Source organism: Muscardinus avellanarius (genome assembly GCF_963383645.1).
Source record: "Muscardinus avellanarius genome assembly, chromosome: 16".
NCBI classification, from domain to species: domain Eukaryota; kingdom Metazoa; phylum Chordata; class Mammalia; order Rodentia; family Gliridae; genus Muscardinus; species Muscardinus avellanarius.
In genome coordinates, this window is record NC_137802.1 from 69,324,286 (window position 1) to 69,342,970 (window position 18,685).

General features: G+C 48.2%; 1 protein-coding gene across 1 annotated transcript; it reads left to right on the top strand.

The window, feature by feature from the left end:
- Positions 1-1,626: 1,626 nt before the first annotated feature.
- On the top strand, positions 1,627-18,512 carry TEN1 (TEN1 subunit of CST complex; the record flags this gene model as incomplete). The annotated part of the gene is made up of 3 exons (XM_080714136.1): positions 1,627-1,715; positions 6,294-6,451; positions 18,358-18,512. The coding sequence occupies 3 exons, from the start codon at positions 1,627-1,629 to the stop codon at positions 18,510-18,512; spliced, it is 402 nt and encodes a 133-aa protein (XP_080570262.1).
- Positions 18,513-18,685: the final 173 nt, after the last annotated feature.

Consider the following 18,685-nt stretch of genomic DNA (forward strand, 5'->3'; position numbering starts at 1 on the left):
CTCAAAGGTAGAATGGCCATGGGTTCCATCTCCAGTGCCAAAGAAAAGAAAGAAAAATTTTGTTTTGAAACAGAGTCTTGCTAAATTTCTGAGGGTGTTGCTAAATCACTGAGGCTGGCCTTGAAATTGGGAGCTTTCCAAGTACTGGGGTTGCAGGCATGCACCATAATGCCCAGTAAGAATTTATTTTAAAACACATGAGCCAGGTGTGGTGGCATACACTTGTAATCCCAGAACTTTGGAAGCTGAGACAGGAAAATTGCAGGTTCAAGGATAGCCTCAGCAACTTAGTGAGGCTCTCTGCAACTTAGTGAGACCCTGTTTATGAATAAAATAGGAGCCAGGCGTGGTAGAGCACGCTTGTAACCCTGCGCTTGGGAGGCTGAGACAGGAGGATCGCACGGGTTCGAAGCCAGCCTCAGCTACTTAGTGAGGCTCTCAGCAACTTGGTGAGACCCTGTTTCCAAATAAAGTATAAAATAGGTCTGAAAGTGTAGCCTGGAGGTAGAAAGACCCTGGGTTCCACTCCAGTACCGCAAAATAAATAAATAAATAATTAAAATAAAATAGGAGCTGGGCATGGTGGCACACACTTGTAATCTCAGTACTTGAGAGGCTGAGACAGGAGGATTGCAGGTTCACGGACAGCCTCAGCTACTTTGTGAGGCCCTCTATAATTTAGTGAGACCCTGTTTCAAATAAAGAATAAAACATAAGACTAGGGGTGTAGTTCAGAGGTAGAATGCCCTTGGGTTCAATCCCCATAAAATTAAATAAAAAAAATAATGTAAAACATGAACAGCCTGGCATGGTGGTGGCAAATGCCTGTAATCCTAGTACTTGGCAGGCTGAGATAGGAGGATCGCAGGTTTGAGGCCAGCCTCAGCTACTTAGTGAGGCCCTCTGCAATTCAGTAAGACCCTGTTTCCAAATAAAAAAATAAAATAGGCTGGGAAGCTGGGTATTGTGCTGCACACTTGCAATCCCAACATGTAGGAGGCTGAGATGGGAAGATCAGGGTTTGCGGCCAGCCTCAGCTACTTACGCCCTTTGCAACTCAGTGAGACTCTCTTTCAAAATAAAGAATAAAAATTAGGGCTGGGGGTGCAGCTCGGAGGTAGAATGTCCCTGGGTTCCATCTCCAGTACCCCCCACACACACACACAAAATGGCTGTGTATGTAGCTCAAAGGTAGAACGCCTCTGGGTTCAATAGCCAGTAACACACACACACACACACACACACACACACACACACACACACCCCTAGAAGAGCAAGATCAGGGCGTGGCTCTTTTCATACAAGCAGAGATGAGCAGCTGCAACACTGATCCTGTTTTCTGCAAAACTACCAATATTCTCCGCCGCTTTACAGACTCCCGCACTTTATGGGATGGGTGGGGACTGGGTTGCACTGAAATTGGTGGGAATAACACGTCTTTACATAGTGCATGAGTGTGTGTGTGTGTGTGTGTGTGTGTGTGTGTGTGTGATGTGAATTCATAACCTATCAAAAGCGTTCTTAATTTTCTAGGCCTCTCCACTGGAATCGTCTTCTGCACCTGCTCCTTGGATTTTCAGGCATCTTCAAAATTCTACCCCAGTTATTTGGTCACAGGAACCAATAATGCTGCCCAGACCTGGGGTCTATTACTTCCCCTGGGAGGTCAGTGCCTGCCAAGTTCCTGATGGAGGCACACTGAGAACATTTGGCAGGTAAGAAGAGTTGCTTTTTGCCGGGCGTGGTGGCGCACGCTTGTAATCCCCGCGCTTGGGAGGCTGAGACAGGAGGATCGCACGGGTTCGAAGCCAGCCTCAGCTACTTAGTGAGGCTCTCGGCAACTTAGCGAGACCCTGTTTCCAAATAAAATTTAAAAAAGGTCTGGGAGTGTATCCTGGAGAAAGCCTCTGGGTTCCACCCCCAGTACCACCAAAAAAAAAAAAAAAAAAAAAAAAGTTGCTTTTTTCAGATGGTGGTGGTGGTGTGTTTAAATGGTTTCCTTTAGCCGGGCGTGGTGGCGCACGCTTGTAATCCCCGCGCTAGGGAGGCAGAGACAGGAGGATGGCGCAGGTTCAAAGCCAGCCGCGCGCTGGCTTAGGAGACCCTGTTTCCAAATAAAAATGTAAAAATAGGTCTGGGAGTGTAGCCCGGAGGTAGAAGGGCTTCCAGGAACCCCAGTACCACCAAAAAAAAAAAAAAAAAGGTTTTCTTTGAAAATAACCCAGGTAAAATAGTTTCACTATATGCACTTGTATATCATTGTCAACATGATTTACATTATGATGTGAGGCTATAATGTACCAATAAAGCACAAAAAATACTAGAATAAAAAGAAAAAATTAAAGCCTGGCGTGGTGGCGCCCTGTTGTAATCCCAGCATTTGGGAGGCTGAGACCGGAGGATCGCGGTTCACGGACAGCCTCAGCTACTCAGTGAGGCCCTCTGCAACTCAGTGAGACCGGTTTCAAAATAAAGAATAAAAAATAGGGCAGGGGGTGGAGCTCGGAGGTAAAATGCCCCTGGGTTCCATCCCCAGACACGCAAAAATAAAATTAAAAAAAGAAAAAAATTGCTGGGCGTGGTGGCACACCCTTGTAATCCCAGCACTTGGGAGGCTGAGACAGGAGGATTGCACAGGTTCAAAGCCAGCCTCAGCTACTGAGGTTCTCAGCAACTTAGTGAGACCCTGTTTCTGAATAAAGTATAGAAAAAAAAATAGGTCTGGGAGTATAACCCAGAGGTAGAAAAGCCCCTGGATTCTAACCCCAGTACCACTAAATAAATAAATAAATAAAAAATAGAGCTGGGCGTGGTGGCACACTCTTGTAATCCCAGCATTTGGGAGGCAGAGACAGGAGGATCGCAGTTTATTGACAGTTTCAGCTACTACTTACTGAGGCACTCTGAAACTTAGTGAGACCCTGTTTCAAAATTAAAGAATAAGTGGCGGGCGTGGTGGCGCACGCTTGTAATCCCAACATTTGGGAGGCTGAGACCGGAGGATCTTGGTTCGTGGACAGCCTCAGCTACTCAGAGAGGCCCTCTACAACTCAGTGAGACCCTGTTTCAAAATAAAGAATAAAAAATTTGGGCAGGGGGTGTAGTTCAGAGGTCAAATGCCCCTGGGTTCCATTCCCAGGCCCGCAAAAAAAAAAAAAAAAAGAATAAAAAATAGGGTCCAGGGTGTAGCTTGGAGATAAAATGCCCCTAGGTTCAATCCCCCATACCAAAAAAAATAAAAAAATAAAAAAATAAAAGACTACTCTGGATTCAACTCTAAGCACTTCAAAATAAAATAAAATAAAATAAATAATAATAAGGGGGCTGGGATGTAGTTCATTGACAAAACGCCTGCTTTGCAGGTGCAGCACTCTGGGTTCAATCCTCAATTCCAAAAAGACCAAAAAAAACCCCCAAAAACCGATTCCATAAAAAAGTAAAAAGGCTAAGGACAAACAAACAAAAAATAATCAAAAGGGCCGGGAATATAGCTCACGGATAGACTGCCCCTGGTATCAGCTGCAGTTCCACCCCCATGGGGGGCGGAGATTATAATGAAACTAAAAGCTCCATCATCTCAGGACTTTTTTGGGGGGGTTGAGATGAAACTAGGAATTGAACCCAGAGGGATTCTACCTCTGAGCCACACCCCCAGGCTGATTTTTATTTTTTATTTGGAAATGGGCTTGCTAAATTGTGAAGAGCCTTGCTAAGTTGCTGAGGCTGGCCTCAAACCTGCGATCCTCCTGTCTCAGCCCCAAGAGTACTAGGATTACAGGTGTGCACCACCACACCCGGCTCCATCTTTTTACTGTACTTTTTTTTTCCCCCAGTACTGGAGATTTTTTTTTTTTTTTTTTTTTTGTGGTACTGGGGGTGGAACCCAGAGGCTTTCTACCTCCGGGCTATACTCCCAGACCTTTTTTATATTTTTTTATTTGGAAACAGGGTCTCACTAAGTTGCTGAGAGCCTCACTAAGTAGCTGAGGCTGGCTTCGAACCTGTGCGATCCTCCTGTCTCAGCCTCCCAAGCACGGGGATTACAAGCGTGCGCCACCACGCCCGGCTCCAGTACTGGAGATTGAGCCCAGGGGCGTTTTACCTCTGAGCTGTAGTTTTTATTCTTTATTTTGAAGCAGGGTCTCACGCCAGGCGTGGTGGCGCACGCTTGTAATCCCTGTGCTTGGGAGGCTGAGACAGGAGGATCACACAGGTTTGAAGACAGCCTCAGCTATTTAGTGAGGCTCTCAGCAACTTAGTAAGACCCTGTTTCCAAATAAAATATAAAAAAGGTCTGGGAGTATAGCCCAGAGGTAGAAAGCTTCTGGGTTCCACCCCCAGTACCACCAAAAAAAAAAAAAAAAGAAGCAGGGTCTCACTAGATTGTGGAATTGTGGAGGGCCTCACTAAGTAGCTGAAGCTGGCTACGAACCTGCAATCCTCCTTTCTCAGCCTCCCAAGTATTGGGATGACAAGCCACCACACCGGCTTTTTTTTACGGTACTTTTTTGATGTTTAGATATGTTTAGATACACAAATACTTAGGACTGCGTTCCCATCACCCACGATAGGCAGTACAGGTTTGTAGCCTACGAGGAACAGGCTATCTGTGTAGCCCAGGTGTGTGGTAGGCAACTTCGCGGGTCTGTGTAGCTGTGCTCATGATGTTTGTACAGTGACGAAATTGCCTGGCAACTCACTTCTCAGTGTATCCCTGTTATTGAGTGATGTGTGACTGTACCATAATTTATTTAGCCATTTCTCTATTGATTTTTTTTTTTTTCCGGTACTGGGGATCGAACCCAGGGGCATTCTATCTCTGAGCTACACTCTCAGTCCTATTTTTTAATCTTTATTTTGAAAATGGGTCTCATTAAGTTGCAGAGGGCCTCACTAAGGAGCTGAGGCTGACCCCTAACCTGGATCCTCCTGTCTCAGCCTCCCAAGTACTGGGATGACAAGCGTGCACCACTGCACCCAGCTTATTTTTATCTTATTTTATTTTATTTTTGTGGTACTCAGGGTGGAAGCAAGGGGCTTTTGTACCTTCGGGCTATACTCCCAGACCTATTTTATATTTTATTTGCTTTTTATTTATTTTATTATTATTTTTTTTTGGTGGTGCTGGGGGTGGAACCCAGAGGCTTTCTACTTCCGGGCTATACTCCCAGACCCATTTTCTATTTTATTTGGAAACAGGGTCGCACTAAGTTGCTGACAGCCTCACTCCATAGCTGAGGCTGGCTTCCAACTTGTGCGATCCTCCTGTATCAGCCTCCCAAGCGCGGGGTACAAGCGTGCGCCACCACGCCCGGCCTATTTTTTATTTTAAAACAGTCTTGCGCCTGGTATAGGCTTGTAATCCCCACGCTTGGGAGGTGGAGACAGGAGGATCGCGTAGGTTCGAAGCCAGCCGCGCTGGTTTATGAGACCCTGTTTCCAAATAAAAATATAAAAGTAGGTCTTGGATTGTAGCCCGGAGGTAGAAGGACTTCCAGGAACCCGAGTACCACCAAAGGAAGAAAAAAAAAAAAACAGTCTTGCTAGGTTGCTGACAGTCTTGCTGTGTTGTGAGGCTGGCCTCAAACCTGCAATCGTTCTGTCTCAGTCTCCCGAGTATTGGGATTACAAGCATATGCCATCACACCCAGCCATGATCTCTGATCAGCAGAAATCTCTTTGCTAAGATTATAAAAAGCTAAAACCACAAAAAAAGAGAATGCTTTGGACATCAACAAAATAGCCTAAATAAATAAATAATTTTGTTTATCACAAGATACAATTCAGGGAAGTTAAAAGCAAGGGTAGAAAATTAAGAGGCATAGCCGGCCGTGGTGGTGCACCCTTGTAACCCCAGCATTTTGGAGGCTGAGACTGGAGGATCGTGGTTCGTGGACAGCCTCAGCTACTTAGGCCTTTGCAAATTAGTGAGGGCCTGTTTCAAAATAAAGAAAAAAAAATAGGGCTGGGGGTGTAGCTCAGAGGTAGAATGCCGCTGGGTTCCACCCCAGTACTGCAAAAAGAAAGAAAGAAAGAAAGAAAGAAAGAAAGAAAGAAAGAAAGAAAGAAAGAAAGAAAGAAAGAAAGAAAGAGAGAGAAAGAAAATTATGAGGCATTTACTTCCCAGTCTGCAATGTGACTGAAGACATTTGTTCTGATTCCTTGATTTTACTTTTCTCTGGGCTCACATTGAGGCCGATTGTGGGTTTCCAGATTCACTGGCCTCCCCATACCTTTTGCGTTCCGCGGCGGTTCTGGCCATGGATAGGTGATAATCTTCCTCTGCCCTCCAGGTTGTGCGTCTATGACATGGCCCAGTCCAGAGTGACCCTGAGGGCTCAGCATGGCTCTCAGGAGCACCAGATTCTTGTCTGCACCAAGTTGGTGGAGCCGTTCCAGGCCCAGGTGGGGTCCCTGTACCTGGTCCTTGGAGAGCTGGAGCAGCAGGAGGGTAAGCCGCGGCCTCGCACCATTGCATTCTGGGTCCAGAGTTGGCGGTCCCAGGGAGACTCAGCTAGGAATTGGGAACGGGCCTGCTCAGCACCGCGGCACACACCTGTAACCCCACTACTTGAGAGGAGGATCACAGGTTGAAGGCCAGCCTCAGCAGTTTAGCAAGGCCCTGAGCAACTCAGTGAGACCCTGTTTCAAAAATAAAAAAAAAGACTAAAAACTAGGGTTGGGGTATAGCTCAGAGGTAGAATGCCCCTGGGTTCCATCCCCAGCACTGCAAAAAAATAAATCCCAGCATTTGGGAGTCTGGGACAGGAGGATCGTGGTTCACAGACAGCTTCAGCTACTTAGTGAGGCCCTCTGGAACTCAGTGAGACCCTGTTTCTAAATAAAAATAGGAGCTGGGCGTGGTGGCGCACGCTTGTAATCCCAGCATTCGGGAGTCTGAGACCAGAGGATAGCGGTTTGCGGACAGCCTCAGCTACTTAGTGAGGCCCTCTGGAACTCAGTGAAACTCGGTTTCAAAACTAAAGAATAAAAAAATTAGGGCAGGGGTGTAGCTTGGAGGTTGAATGCTCCTGGGTTCCATCCCCAGACCTGCCCCCCCCCAAAAAAAAATAGGGCTTGGGGGGGTAACTTGGAGGTAGATTGCCCTTGGGTTCCATTCCCAGTTTAGCAAAAAATTAAAAACTAAAAAAATGGCTAGAGGTGTAGCTCAGAGATGGAGTGGCCCTGGCTTCAATACTCAGTACAAAAAAAAAAAAGGAATTAGGAATGAGCCTGACTTGTGACCCAAATCAGCTCGGAAGGTCAAGTGTTCTTGGGAAACAGTCGTGATTGGAGTCAGAGTGGACCTGCCACATTGCTGTCAAAGAGAGGGACCAGCCGGGTGTGGTGGCGCACGCTTGTAATACCAGCATTTGGGAGGCAGAGACCGGAGAATCGCGGTTCATGGACAGCCTCAGCTACCTAGCAAGGCCCTTTGCAACTCAGTAGACGGTTTCAAAAATTAAAAAAGACGCCGGGCGTGGTGGCGCACGCTTGTAATCCCCGCGCTTGGGAGGCGGAGACAGGAGGATCGCGCAGGTTCGAACCCAGCTGCGCGCGCTGGCTTAGGAGACCCTGTTTCCAAATAAAAATGTAAAAATAGGTCTGGGAGTGTAGCTGGAGGTAGAAGGGCTTCCAGGAACCTCAGTACCACCAAAAAATATATAATAATAAATTTTAAAAAATAAAATATGTCTGGGAATATAGCCCGGAGGTAGGAAGGGCTTCCAGGAACCCCAGTGCCACCAAAAAAAAAAAAAAAAAAAAAATTAGAAAAGACTAAAAAATAGGATTGGGGGTGTAGCTCAGAGGTACAGTGCCCCTGGGTTCCATCCCCAGTACCGAGAGAGAGAGAGAGAGAGAGAGAGAGAGAGAGAGAGGGAGAGAGAGAACGCCATGGTGAAGGAAGAAAGGTGTGAGAGAGAAGCCGTTCATTTCTGAAGGCCTACAACATGCCCAGGCCTGGTATGAGGTGCCTTAGATCTCTTTTACTCTGCTCACCCGCCCTTAATTTGAATTTTATTGATATTTCACAAAGGAGAAAGCAGGTCTCAAAAGGATCGGGCTGAGCGGGGCACATACCCAGTTGTGCCAGTGCTTGAGAGGCTGAGACAGGAGGATGGCGGGTTCGCAGCCAGCCAACAGCAACGTGAGTTGCAGCTTATAAGACCCTGTTTCAAACTATAAAATAGGGCTAGGGTGTAGCCCAGAGGTCGAATGCCCCAGGGTTTAATCTCCGGTATCACACACATACACATAAAAAAAAAATTAGGAGTTATTTTGGGTGGTAGGATTGTAAGATTGTACTTTTCTTAGTATTTTACAATGAAGATTGTTTCTTTTCGCGATGGAGGAGAAAAAAATTTAAAAAAAGACAATTGGATGTGGTGGCCTACGCCTATAATCTTAGCTGCTTGGGAGGTAGAGGCAGGAGAATCACACAGATTTGAGGCCAGCCGGACCATTTAGTGAGACCTTGTCTCAAAATAAAAAGGGCTGGGAATGTAGCTCAGCGGTAGAGCGCTCCTGGGTTCAATTTCCACTATCTCCAAAGGTGGAGAAAGCGTGCGCAAATAACATTCAACTCACTTAACCTTTTCTTTTTTAGCGGTACTAGGGATGGAGCCCAGGGGCATTCTTCTACCTCTGAGTTACAGTTACACCCTCAGCCCTATTTTTTATTCTCCCTTTTTTTTTTTTTTGGTGGTACTGGGGTTCCTGGAAACTCTTCTACCTCTAGGCTACACTCCCAGACCTATTTTATATTTTATTTGGAAACAGGGTCTCAAGCCAGCAAGGCTGGCTTCGAATCTGCGCCATCCTCCTGTCTCCGCCTACCGAGTGCGGGGATTACAAGCGTGCGCCACCACACCCGGCTTATTCTCTATATTTTGAAACAGGGTCTCACTGAGTTGCAGAGGGCCTCACTAAGTAGCTGAGGCTGTCTCGAACCTGATCCTCCTGTCTCAGCCTCCCAAATGCTGGGATGACAAGCGTGCGCCACCACGCCCGGCTTAGTCACAGTGGTTTTTAACATCAGGGAAAAAAGTAAATGGCGCTTACTTTAATTATATCTGATTTAATGAAAGTTAATCTTCATTCAGGCTTAAGTGTGGAGCTGCAGTGTTTTTGCCTGAGTAATTGATTTGGGAGAGTTCTGTGAGGAGGAGCTGGGTGTTGGTGGGCACACCTTTAATCCCCATAATTGGAATGCAGACTCTAAGCCAGCTCCTGATAACTTAGTAAGAAGTTTCATTATAAAACACTAAAAGGCCTGGGGGTGTGGCTCAGAGGTAGAATCCAGTATGAAAGAGAGGAAGGCGGGAAGAACAGTACTCCATTTTATTTTTTGTGGTATTGGCAATGGAACACAGGGTCTCATACATGCTAGACAAGCCCTCTACCACTGAGCTACATCTTCAGGTTTTTTCTTTTTATTTATTTTTGGGTATTGGAGATTGGACCCAGGGGCATTCTACCTCCAAGCTACACTCCAGCTCTATTTTATTTTTTAGTGAAACAAGGTCTCACCAAGTTGAAGGGGGTCTCGCTAAGTTGTTGAGGCCGGCCTTGAGCCCATGATGCTCCTGTCTCATCCTCCCAAGTGCTGGGATCACAGACATGGGCCACCATAACCATCAAATAGGACTTCATTGGTTTTGTTTCTGTTTACCCACGGTTATTTATTTACTCATGGTGCTGGGAATGGAATCCAGGGCCTCCCAAACACTCGGGCAGGCACCCTACCACAGAGCCACATCCCCAGCTCCAGAGTCACCGTGTGTGTGTGTGTGTGTGTGTGTGTGTGTGTGTGTGTGTTACTGGGGATCGAACCCAGGGGCATTCTACCTCTTAGCTATACCCCGCCCACAGTCCATTTTATTTTTTTGTTTTGAAACAAGGTCTCGCTAAATTGCAGAGGCTGGTCTTGAACCTGTCTCAGCCACCCAAATACCCAGATTACAGGTGTGCGCCACCATGCCTGGCCAGGCCAAGTCACCAACTGTTAAAAATTCCAATGAAAGAAGAAATCCAGGCAAAAATTCTCACAAAAGTCACCGATGAGACACTGTAAGGAGGACTGATCAGTCCAAACGTAACAGAAAATGCAGCCGTCGGAGCAAACATCACGTGCCCCAGTGTGACTCAGAGCGTAGAACAGCACCCTGGCTGAATCAGCCTTCCTGAAAACCACAGCCGAGCCTGCCGCTCGCAGGACGGAGGAAGCCGGCTTCCTACTGAGTATGGCTTCTCTTTATTTGCACCACAACCCGTTTTGTAGAGTTTTTCTTCCTTAAAATAAATTTTAATTTTTTTTTCTCCAGAACTGAGATGGAACCCAGAGGCATGCTACCTCCAAGCCATATCTCCAGCTCTACTTTTAATTATTTATTTTTTGTGTGGTACTTGGGGAGTGGAACCCAGGGGCTTTCTACCTCTGGGCTGTAGCTGAGGCTGTGCGATCCTCCTGTCTCAGCCTCGCAAGCGCTAAGGATTACAAGTGTGCACCACCATGCCTGGCTTTTTGTGTGTGTGTGTGTGTGTGTGTGTGGTATTGGGGTACTGGGAATGGAACCCAGGGGCATTCTTCCTTTGAGGTACACCTCCAGTCCTATTTTTTATTATTTATTTTGATACAGGGCCTCACTAAGTTGCAGAGGGCCTCACTAAATTGCTAAGGCTAGCTTCCAACCTGTGCGATCCTCCTGTCTCAGCCTCCCAAGTACTGGGATTACAAGCCTGTGTCACAACTCCTGGTTTTTATCTTTGTTTTGAAACAGGGTCTCACTGAGTTGCAGAGGGCCTCACTATGTAGCTGAGGCTGGCCTCAAACCTGTAATCCTTCTGTCTCAGCCTCCCAAGTACTGGGATTACAAATGCGCATCACTACGCCTGGCACTTTTTTTTTTTTTGTATGTGTGGGGAGACACTGGGGGTTGAACTCAGAGGCGTTTTACCTCTGAGCTACACATCCCCACCTATTTTTTGTGGTACTGGGGTTGGATCCCTGGGGCATTCTACCTCCAAGCTACACCCCTACAGCCGCAGCCCTATTTTTTATTCTTTTTTTATTTTATTTTTTGGTGGTACTGGGGTTCCTGGAAACCCTTTTACCTCCGGGCTACACTCCCAGACCTATTTTTATATATCTTTCTAATTTGGAAACAGGGTCTCTTAAGTCAGAGAGGCTGACTTTGAACCTGCACGATCCTCCTGTCTTCGCCTCCCAAGCACAGGAATTACAAGCGTGCGCCTCCACGCCCAGCTCTATTTTTTATTATTTTGTTTTGTTTTGTTTTGTTGGTGGTACTGGGGTTCCTGGAAGCCCTTCTACCTCCGGGCTACACTCCCAGACCTATTCTCACATTTTTATTTGGAAACAGGGTCTCCTAACCCAGCGCGCGCGGCTGGCTTCGAACCTGCGCGATCCTCCTGTCTCAGCCTCCCAAGCGCGGGGATGACAAGCGTGCGCCACCGCGCCCGGCTTTAAGGATTGCGGGTTTTAAGACAGCCTCGGCAAGTAATGAGACTCACAGCAACCTAGTGAGATCCTGTTTCAAAATTAAAATAGGGCTAGGGATGTAGCTCAGAGGTAGAATGTCCCTGGGTCCAATCACAGAAAAGAAAGAGGAAGAAAAGAGAAAGAAAGAGAAGGAAAGAAAGAGAGGGAGGGAAAGAATGGGGTGTAGGGTCGGAGGTCGAGTGCCTTTGGGTTCAATCTCCAGTACCCCCACCCCAAAATTGTTTTCAATTGGCTCATGTTAAGTGTATATAGTTGTGGGGTACAGTGTGATATTTCAATACACCTATTCAATATGTAATTATTAAGCCAGAATCATGGTGTACCTATAACCTCAAACACTTCTAATGCTGTTTCTTTGAGGTAGGAACATTCAAAATCCAGTTTACTGGCTATTTTGAAGTCGACAGCCCTGTGAATCATTGCTCCCCTTGTGTGCTACGAGCGGAGGCTGTGGTCCCTCGCGCCAGCGCGCCCTGTACTCATCAGTGAAGCCTCTTGCCCACAAGCAGGGGCCGCCCTCAGCGTTCACCACGCATCTCCCCGATTGTTCTGGTTTTCTGCCTCCTAACCGGCTTCCTGCCTTTGGAAACCTTCCAGCCCTGTCCTCTGGGTCTCCCTCTTCCAGAATCCTCATTACCCTCCCCCCTTGCCCCCAGGCCTGCAGGTCCTGGCTCTGGGGCCTGCTCAGGGACCCACGTCCCACAGAACCAGGGGCAGCGCCCAGTCCTGTGGCTTCAGTGCACACCCTTCCCCTCCTGCCAACCGGTTGGGCCACCCTCACCTCTGCCCCACTCTGCCTCCCACGGCCAGCCTGCACCTTGGACCCGGCCTCTCCAGATAGCTCCGCCTCTGCGCCCAGAAACTTTGCTCTCAGTACTGGCTGTCCTTTCACTCACTTGAGCCACGCCCTTCTCGGCTGGCCAGGACCAGTGGACTTGGGACTCCTGGGTCGGTCCCACTCCATCTTCCCCAGCTGCGCCTGCAGGACGGCCCCTCTCCAGGCTGGGGCGCAGCCTTGCCTCCTCTCCTCCCACCTGGTGAAACCCTCCCTGTCCGCTCACCTAAGGGACCGGCATTCCAGGATGTCTATCTCACGGGGCCGTCACACTGCCTACAAAGCCTTCGGGTATCCCCCGTGAGCAGGGTGTAGCAGAGCCCTGCAAACTTTTGCCTGCCAAGTAAAGCCCATACGCCTTCCTCCCTGTCCCTGTCAGCAAATTACCTCACTTCTTACACTCCAGCTGCAGCTGGAGCCACAAAACATACGCACCCACACCCACCAGTAGCTCCTTCCGGCAGACTGAGAAGAGAGGTTCCTCCCCCAGGGGCATCTTTGGCCCAAGGCCTGGGACCTTCCCCAGTAATGCCAATGAGAAGGCATCTGGAGCCCGGCGTGGTGGCGCACGCTTGTCATCCCCGCGCTTGGGAGGCTGAGACAGGAGGATCGCGCAGGTTCGAAGCCAGCCTCAGCTACTCAGTGAGGCTCTCAGCAACTCAGTGAGACCCTGTTTCCAAATAAAATATAAAAAAGGTCTGGGAGTATAGCCCGGAGGTGGAAAGCCTCTGGGTTCCACCCCCAGTACCACCAAAAAAAGAAAAAAAAAAAAAAAAGGAAGGCATCTGGAGCCTGGCGTGGTGGCACACGCTTGTAATCCCAGCATTTGGGAGGCTGAGACTGGAAGATCGGGGTTCACGGACAGCTTCAGCTACTTAGTGAGGCCCTTTGCAACTTAGTGAGACCCTGTTTCAAAATAAAGAATAAAAAAAAAATAGGGCTGGGGGTGTAGCTCGGAGGTAGAATGCCCCTGGGTTCCATCCTCAGTACTGAAAAAAAAAAAAGGCATCTGTTAAGTCCACCTATAATCCCAGTCCATGGGAGGCGGAGACAGGAGGAACCCAGGTTTGAGGCTAGTTTCAGCTACTTAGTGAGGCCCTCTGCGATTTAATGACACCCTGTTTTTGTTTTTTTTTTTTTTTTTTGTGGTACTGGGGTTCCTGGAAGCCCTTCTACCTCTGGGCTACACTCCCAAACCTATTTTTTATTTTTATTTGGAAACAGGGTCTCTTAAACCAGCGCGTCTGGCTTCGAACCTACACGATCCTCCTGTCTCCGCCTCCTAAGCGCGGGGATTACAAGCGTGCGCCACCACGCCCGGCTCGACACCCTGTTTTTAAAAAATGAGTAAATAAACCAGGTGTGGTGGCACACGCTTGTAATCCCAATACTTGGGAGGCTGAGACATGAGGATCTGAGTTCACGGCCAGCCTCAGCTACTTAGTGAGGCCCTCTGTAATTTAGTGAAACTCTGCTTCAAAATAAAGAATAAAAAATAGGGTTGTAGGTGTAGCTGGGAGGTAGAATGCCCCTGAGTTCCATCCCTAGGACCACAAAAAAGTAAAAATAAACCAGAACTCAGTGTGGTGGTGTACACTTGTAACCCCAGTACTTGGGAGGCTGAGACAGGAGGATTGCAGGTTCAAAGCCAGTCTCTGCAACTTATCAAGGCTCTCAGAAACCTAGACAGGTTCCAGGACAGCCTCAGGAGGTAATGAGACTCTCATCAACCTAGCAAAACCCTGTTTCAAAATAAAAATTAAAAAAATAGAAGCTGGGCATGGTGGTGCACACTTGTAATCCCAGTATTTGGGAGGCTGAGACAGGAAGATTACAGGTTCGAAGTCAGCGTCAGCAGCTTAGTGAGGCTCTTAGCAACCGAGACCGTTTTCTTTCTTTCCTTTCTTCTTTCTTTTTTTCTTTCTTTTTGCAGATATATGTATTTATTTTTTATTTTTTTAAATTTTTTTATATTTATACATTATATTTATACATTCTAATGAAGCAAAACACTTGTGTAGACATAAATGCCCTTTTTTCAAATAAAATATAAAGTAGGTCTAGGGGTATAGCCCAGAGGCAGAAGACCCTTGGGTTCCATCTCCAGTACCACAAAAACAAAACAAACAAAACAAAAATTGTTAAACTTAAAAAAAAAAAAAAAAAAGCCGGGCGTGGTGGCGCACGCTTGTCATCCCCGCGCTCGGGAGGCGGAGACAGGAGGATCGCGCAGGTTCGAAGCCAGCCGCACGTGCTTGGTTTAGGAGACCCTGTTTCCAAATAAAAATATAAAATAGGTCTGGGAGTGTAGCCCGGAGGTAGAAGGGCTTCCAGGAAGCCCAGTACCACCAAAAAAAAAACCCAAAAAACCTGGGTATGCTGTTGCACGCTTGTAATCCCAGCATTAGGGAGGCTGAGACAAGAGGATCTCAGGTTCGCAGCCAGCCTTAACTACTTAGTGAGGCCCTCTGCAACTTAGTGAGACCGTTTCAAAATAAAGAATAAAGACAGGGCTGGGGGTGGAGCTCGGTAGAATGCCCCTGGGTTCCATCCCCAGTTCTGTGAAAAGGAAGGAAGGAAGGAAGGGAGAGGGAGAGGAAGAGGGAGAGAGAGGAGGGAACCCCAAAGGCCTCTACTCTGTATCCTACTCACCTTCTTCCTTTCCCTTCCTCAAGATACCCGGCCTCCTTGCCTCTTCCTGGTCTCCTCCTCACTCCCGCCCACAGCATCCTGACTGCATTTTGCAATCCAACCCCGTCTTCTTTTCTCTGGGTTCTTTGCAAGAGGAAACCTCCCTAAGCGGGCCTTTCTGCGCAGTCCCGCAGGCCGCCCTGCCTAGGCAGAGCCTTGGTCTCTAGGCTCACTTCCCCAGTGAAGAGCTGTTTTCATTCCCAGGAAGGAGCAACATACTGTACGGTATGAATGAGGAGGGGAGGGTCTCCCCAGACTGCGGGGAGGGGATAGCTGCCAGGCACACTCGAAGGAAAATTCTATGAAATTTAGGCAGATCCCTGAGAAAAATCTTCACGTCGATTTTTTTTTTTTTTCCTGTGATGCTGGGGATGGAACCCAGGGGCATTCTACCTTCGAGCTACACCCCTAGCCCTTATTTTTATTCTTTTTTTATTTTGAAACCGGGTCTCACTGAGTTGCAGAGGGCCTCACTAAGTAGCTGAGGCTGGCCGTGAACCCATATCCTCCAGTCTCAGCCTCCCAAGTACTGGGATGACAAGTGTGCGCCACCATTGTTGTCCTGAAGGCCTGCAGCTTCTCTGTGAAAACTCACCAGGAGCCGGGCGTGGTGAAGCACACCTGGAACCCTAGTACTTGGGAGGCTGAGACAGGAGGATTGAAGGTTTGAGGCCAGTCTCGGCAATTTAATGAGACCTTATTCCAAAATAAAAATAAATGGGACTGAGGGTATATCCCAGAGGTAGAGTGCCCCTGGGTTCAACCCCCAAGACAGAAAACAAAACAAAACAAAAACCTTTAGGACTCTGTCTCTAGACAGCCAGGCCTCTGGTGTCTAGAAAGTATTAGGTAAATAACAGAGTTTGATTGATCGGTATAGACACCAGCTATCCAGAGAGGACAGAGAGTAAAAATCACCAACGGGCACAGATCAGTTGGCCTAGGGATTGGCACGCCTGCTTCTCTCTGCGCCATGCTGGATCTGCACCCGGCCTCACCAAGGCTGGCGACACACCAGCAAATTCAGGCTTCAGACAAGCCTGTCTTCCAAGGTAGGTTGTGTGGAGAGCTGGAACCCAGACAGGCTGATACTGAGTTCTCCTCCAGACTGGGTTAAATGGATAATGGCCTACGCTAGAAAGAAGGGTAGGCTAATCTTTTTTTAACCAGTGTGTCCCTATCTCAAAATTGTCCCTATCTCACTAAGTCCTCCGAGCTACACCCCCTGCCCTACTTTTTATTCTTTATTTTGAAACCGGGTCTCACTGAGTTGCAGAGGGCCTCACTAAGTAGCTGAGGCTGTCCGTGAACCGCAATCCTCCAGGTCTCAGCCTCCCGAATGCTGGGATTACAAGCGTGCGCCACCACGCCCGGCTACTAAGTTCTTAAGTAATTTAGTGAGACCCTGTTTCAAAATTTTAAAAATACATAAAAATAAAAGAGCTGGGAAAACTGGACGTGGTGGCGCACGCTTGTAATCCCAGCATTTGGGAGGCTGAGACCAGAGGATCGAGGTTTGTGGACAGCCTCCGCTACTTAGTGAGGCCCTTTGCAATTCAGTAAGTTTCAAAATAAAGAATAAAATAAAAAAATAGGGCTGGGGTGTACCTCTGAGGTAGAATGCCCCTGGGTTCCATCCCCAGTACCACACACACAAAAAGATCTCAGAGTGTAGATTAGAGGTAGAATGCCCCGGGTTTGATTCCTGATGTATGTGTGCGTGTGTGCGCGCGCGTGCGTGCGCACACACACACACACACACACACACACATATATCACTCTCCTCTCCATCACTGCCAAACTGCCATCATTGACACAAGTTGTATGCAGCCCGTCAAGCAGGCTAGGGTCACTAAGGTGCTGGGTAGGACCAGCTCTCACAAACAGGGCACGTAGGTGTGCATGGATTTTATGACGACACAAGTAGCTCCATCATCTGCGACGTGAAAGACCCCATGTACAAGGACTGCGTGCTCACCTTATTGGAATCAGAGTGAGAGGCTTGGAGGTCGTGCAGAACTTACTGCTGGGTCCTGGATATCACATCTATCTCTTGGCCCATAGCGATGAGCTGCAGCTGTTAAATAAAGCAAGGATTTGTATTGTAAAAGAGATAACGAGCTGGGCGTGGTGGCGCAGTTTGTAATCCCCGGGTTTGGGAGGCTGAGACAGGAGGATACACAGGTTCGAAGCCAGCCTCAGCTACTTAGTGAGGCTCTCAGCAACTTAGTGAGACCCTGTTTCCAAATAAAATATAAAAGAGGTCTGGGAATATAGCCAGGAGGTAGAAAGCCTCTGGGTTCCACCCTGAGCAAAAAAAGAGAGAGATAACAAGGGCTCTGGTGTAGCTCAGAGGTAGCCCCTGGGCTCAATTTCTAATACCAAAAACAACAAGCAGAGGCGGGGTGTGTTAGCACACATGCTTGTAATTATGGAGGCTGAGACGAGGAGCGCGATTCGCGGCCAGCCTCAGCTACATTAGTGAGGCCCTTTGTAACTCAGTGAAACCCTGTTTCAAAATAAAAAATAAGAAGCCAGGCGTGTTGCCGGGCATGGTGGCTCACGCTTATAATCCCAACCCTTAGGAGGCTGAGACAGGAGGATCGCACAGGTTTGAAGCCAGCCTCAGCTACTGAGTGAGGCTCTCAGCAACTTAGTGAGACCCTGTTTCCAAATAAAGTTTAAAAAAAAAATAGGTCTGGGAGGATAGCCCAGAGGTAGAAATGCCCCTGGGTTCCACCCTCAGTACCACACACACAAAAAAAAGCCATGCACAGTGGCTAATGCTTGTAATCACAGCATTCAGGAGGCTGAGACCAGAGGATCATGGTTTACGGACAACTCAGCTACTTAGGCCCTCTGCAATTTACTGAGACCCTGTTTCAAAATAAAGAATAAAAAATAGGGCAGGGGATGTAGCTCAGAGGTTGAATGCCGCTGGGTTTCATCCCCAGACCCGCAAAAAAAAAAAGAAAAATATTGGGCAAATCGGGCTGGGGGTGTACCTTGGAGGGAGAATCCCCCTGGCTTCCATCCTCAGTACGGCAAAATAAATAGCTAAATAAGAATAAAATATATGGCTAGGGGTGTAGCTTGGAGGTAGAATGCTCCTGGGTTCAGTTTCCAGTTCTGAAAATTAAAAAAGTAGCTTGGAGGTAGACTGCTCCTAAATTCAATCCCCACTACCACAAAAACAATTAAGAAACTAAACAACAAAAACAAAACTTCGGGACTGACCTGGCCCGTCTTGTGTGTGTTGCCAACTCTCACTGGCCTGGCCTGGCCTGGCGTCCACCGTGTCTTTCAGATGGAAGTTCCGTGGTGAAGGCCCGGGTGCTGACTTGTGTGGAAGGAATGAACGTGCCCTCGTTAGAACAAGCCATCCTGGAGCAGCGGCTGTACCAGCAAGAGAGACAGAGGCCCGGGCCAGGAGGAGCCTGCAGCCCCAGCCACCAGCCCTAGCCACCCGCCCTGCCCCAGGCCCTGAGCCTACAGCCCTAGCCACCCGCCCTGCCCCAGGCCCGGAGCCTGCAGCCCTAGCCACCCGCCCTGCCCCAGGCCCGGAGCCTGCAGCCCTAGCCACCCGCCCTGCCCCAGGCCCGGAGCCTGCAGCCCTAGCCACCCGCCCTGCCCCA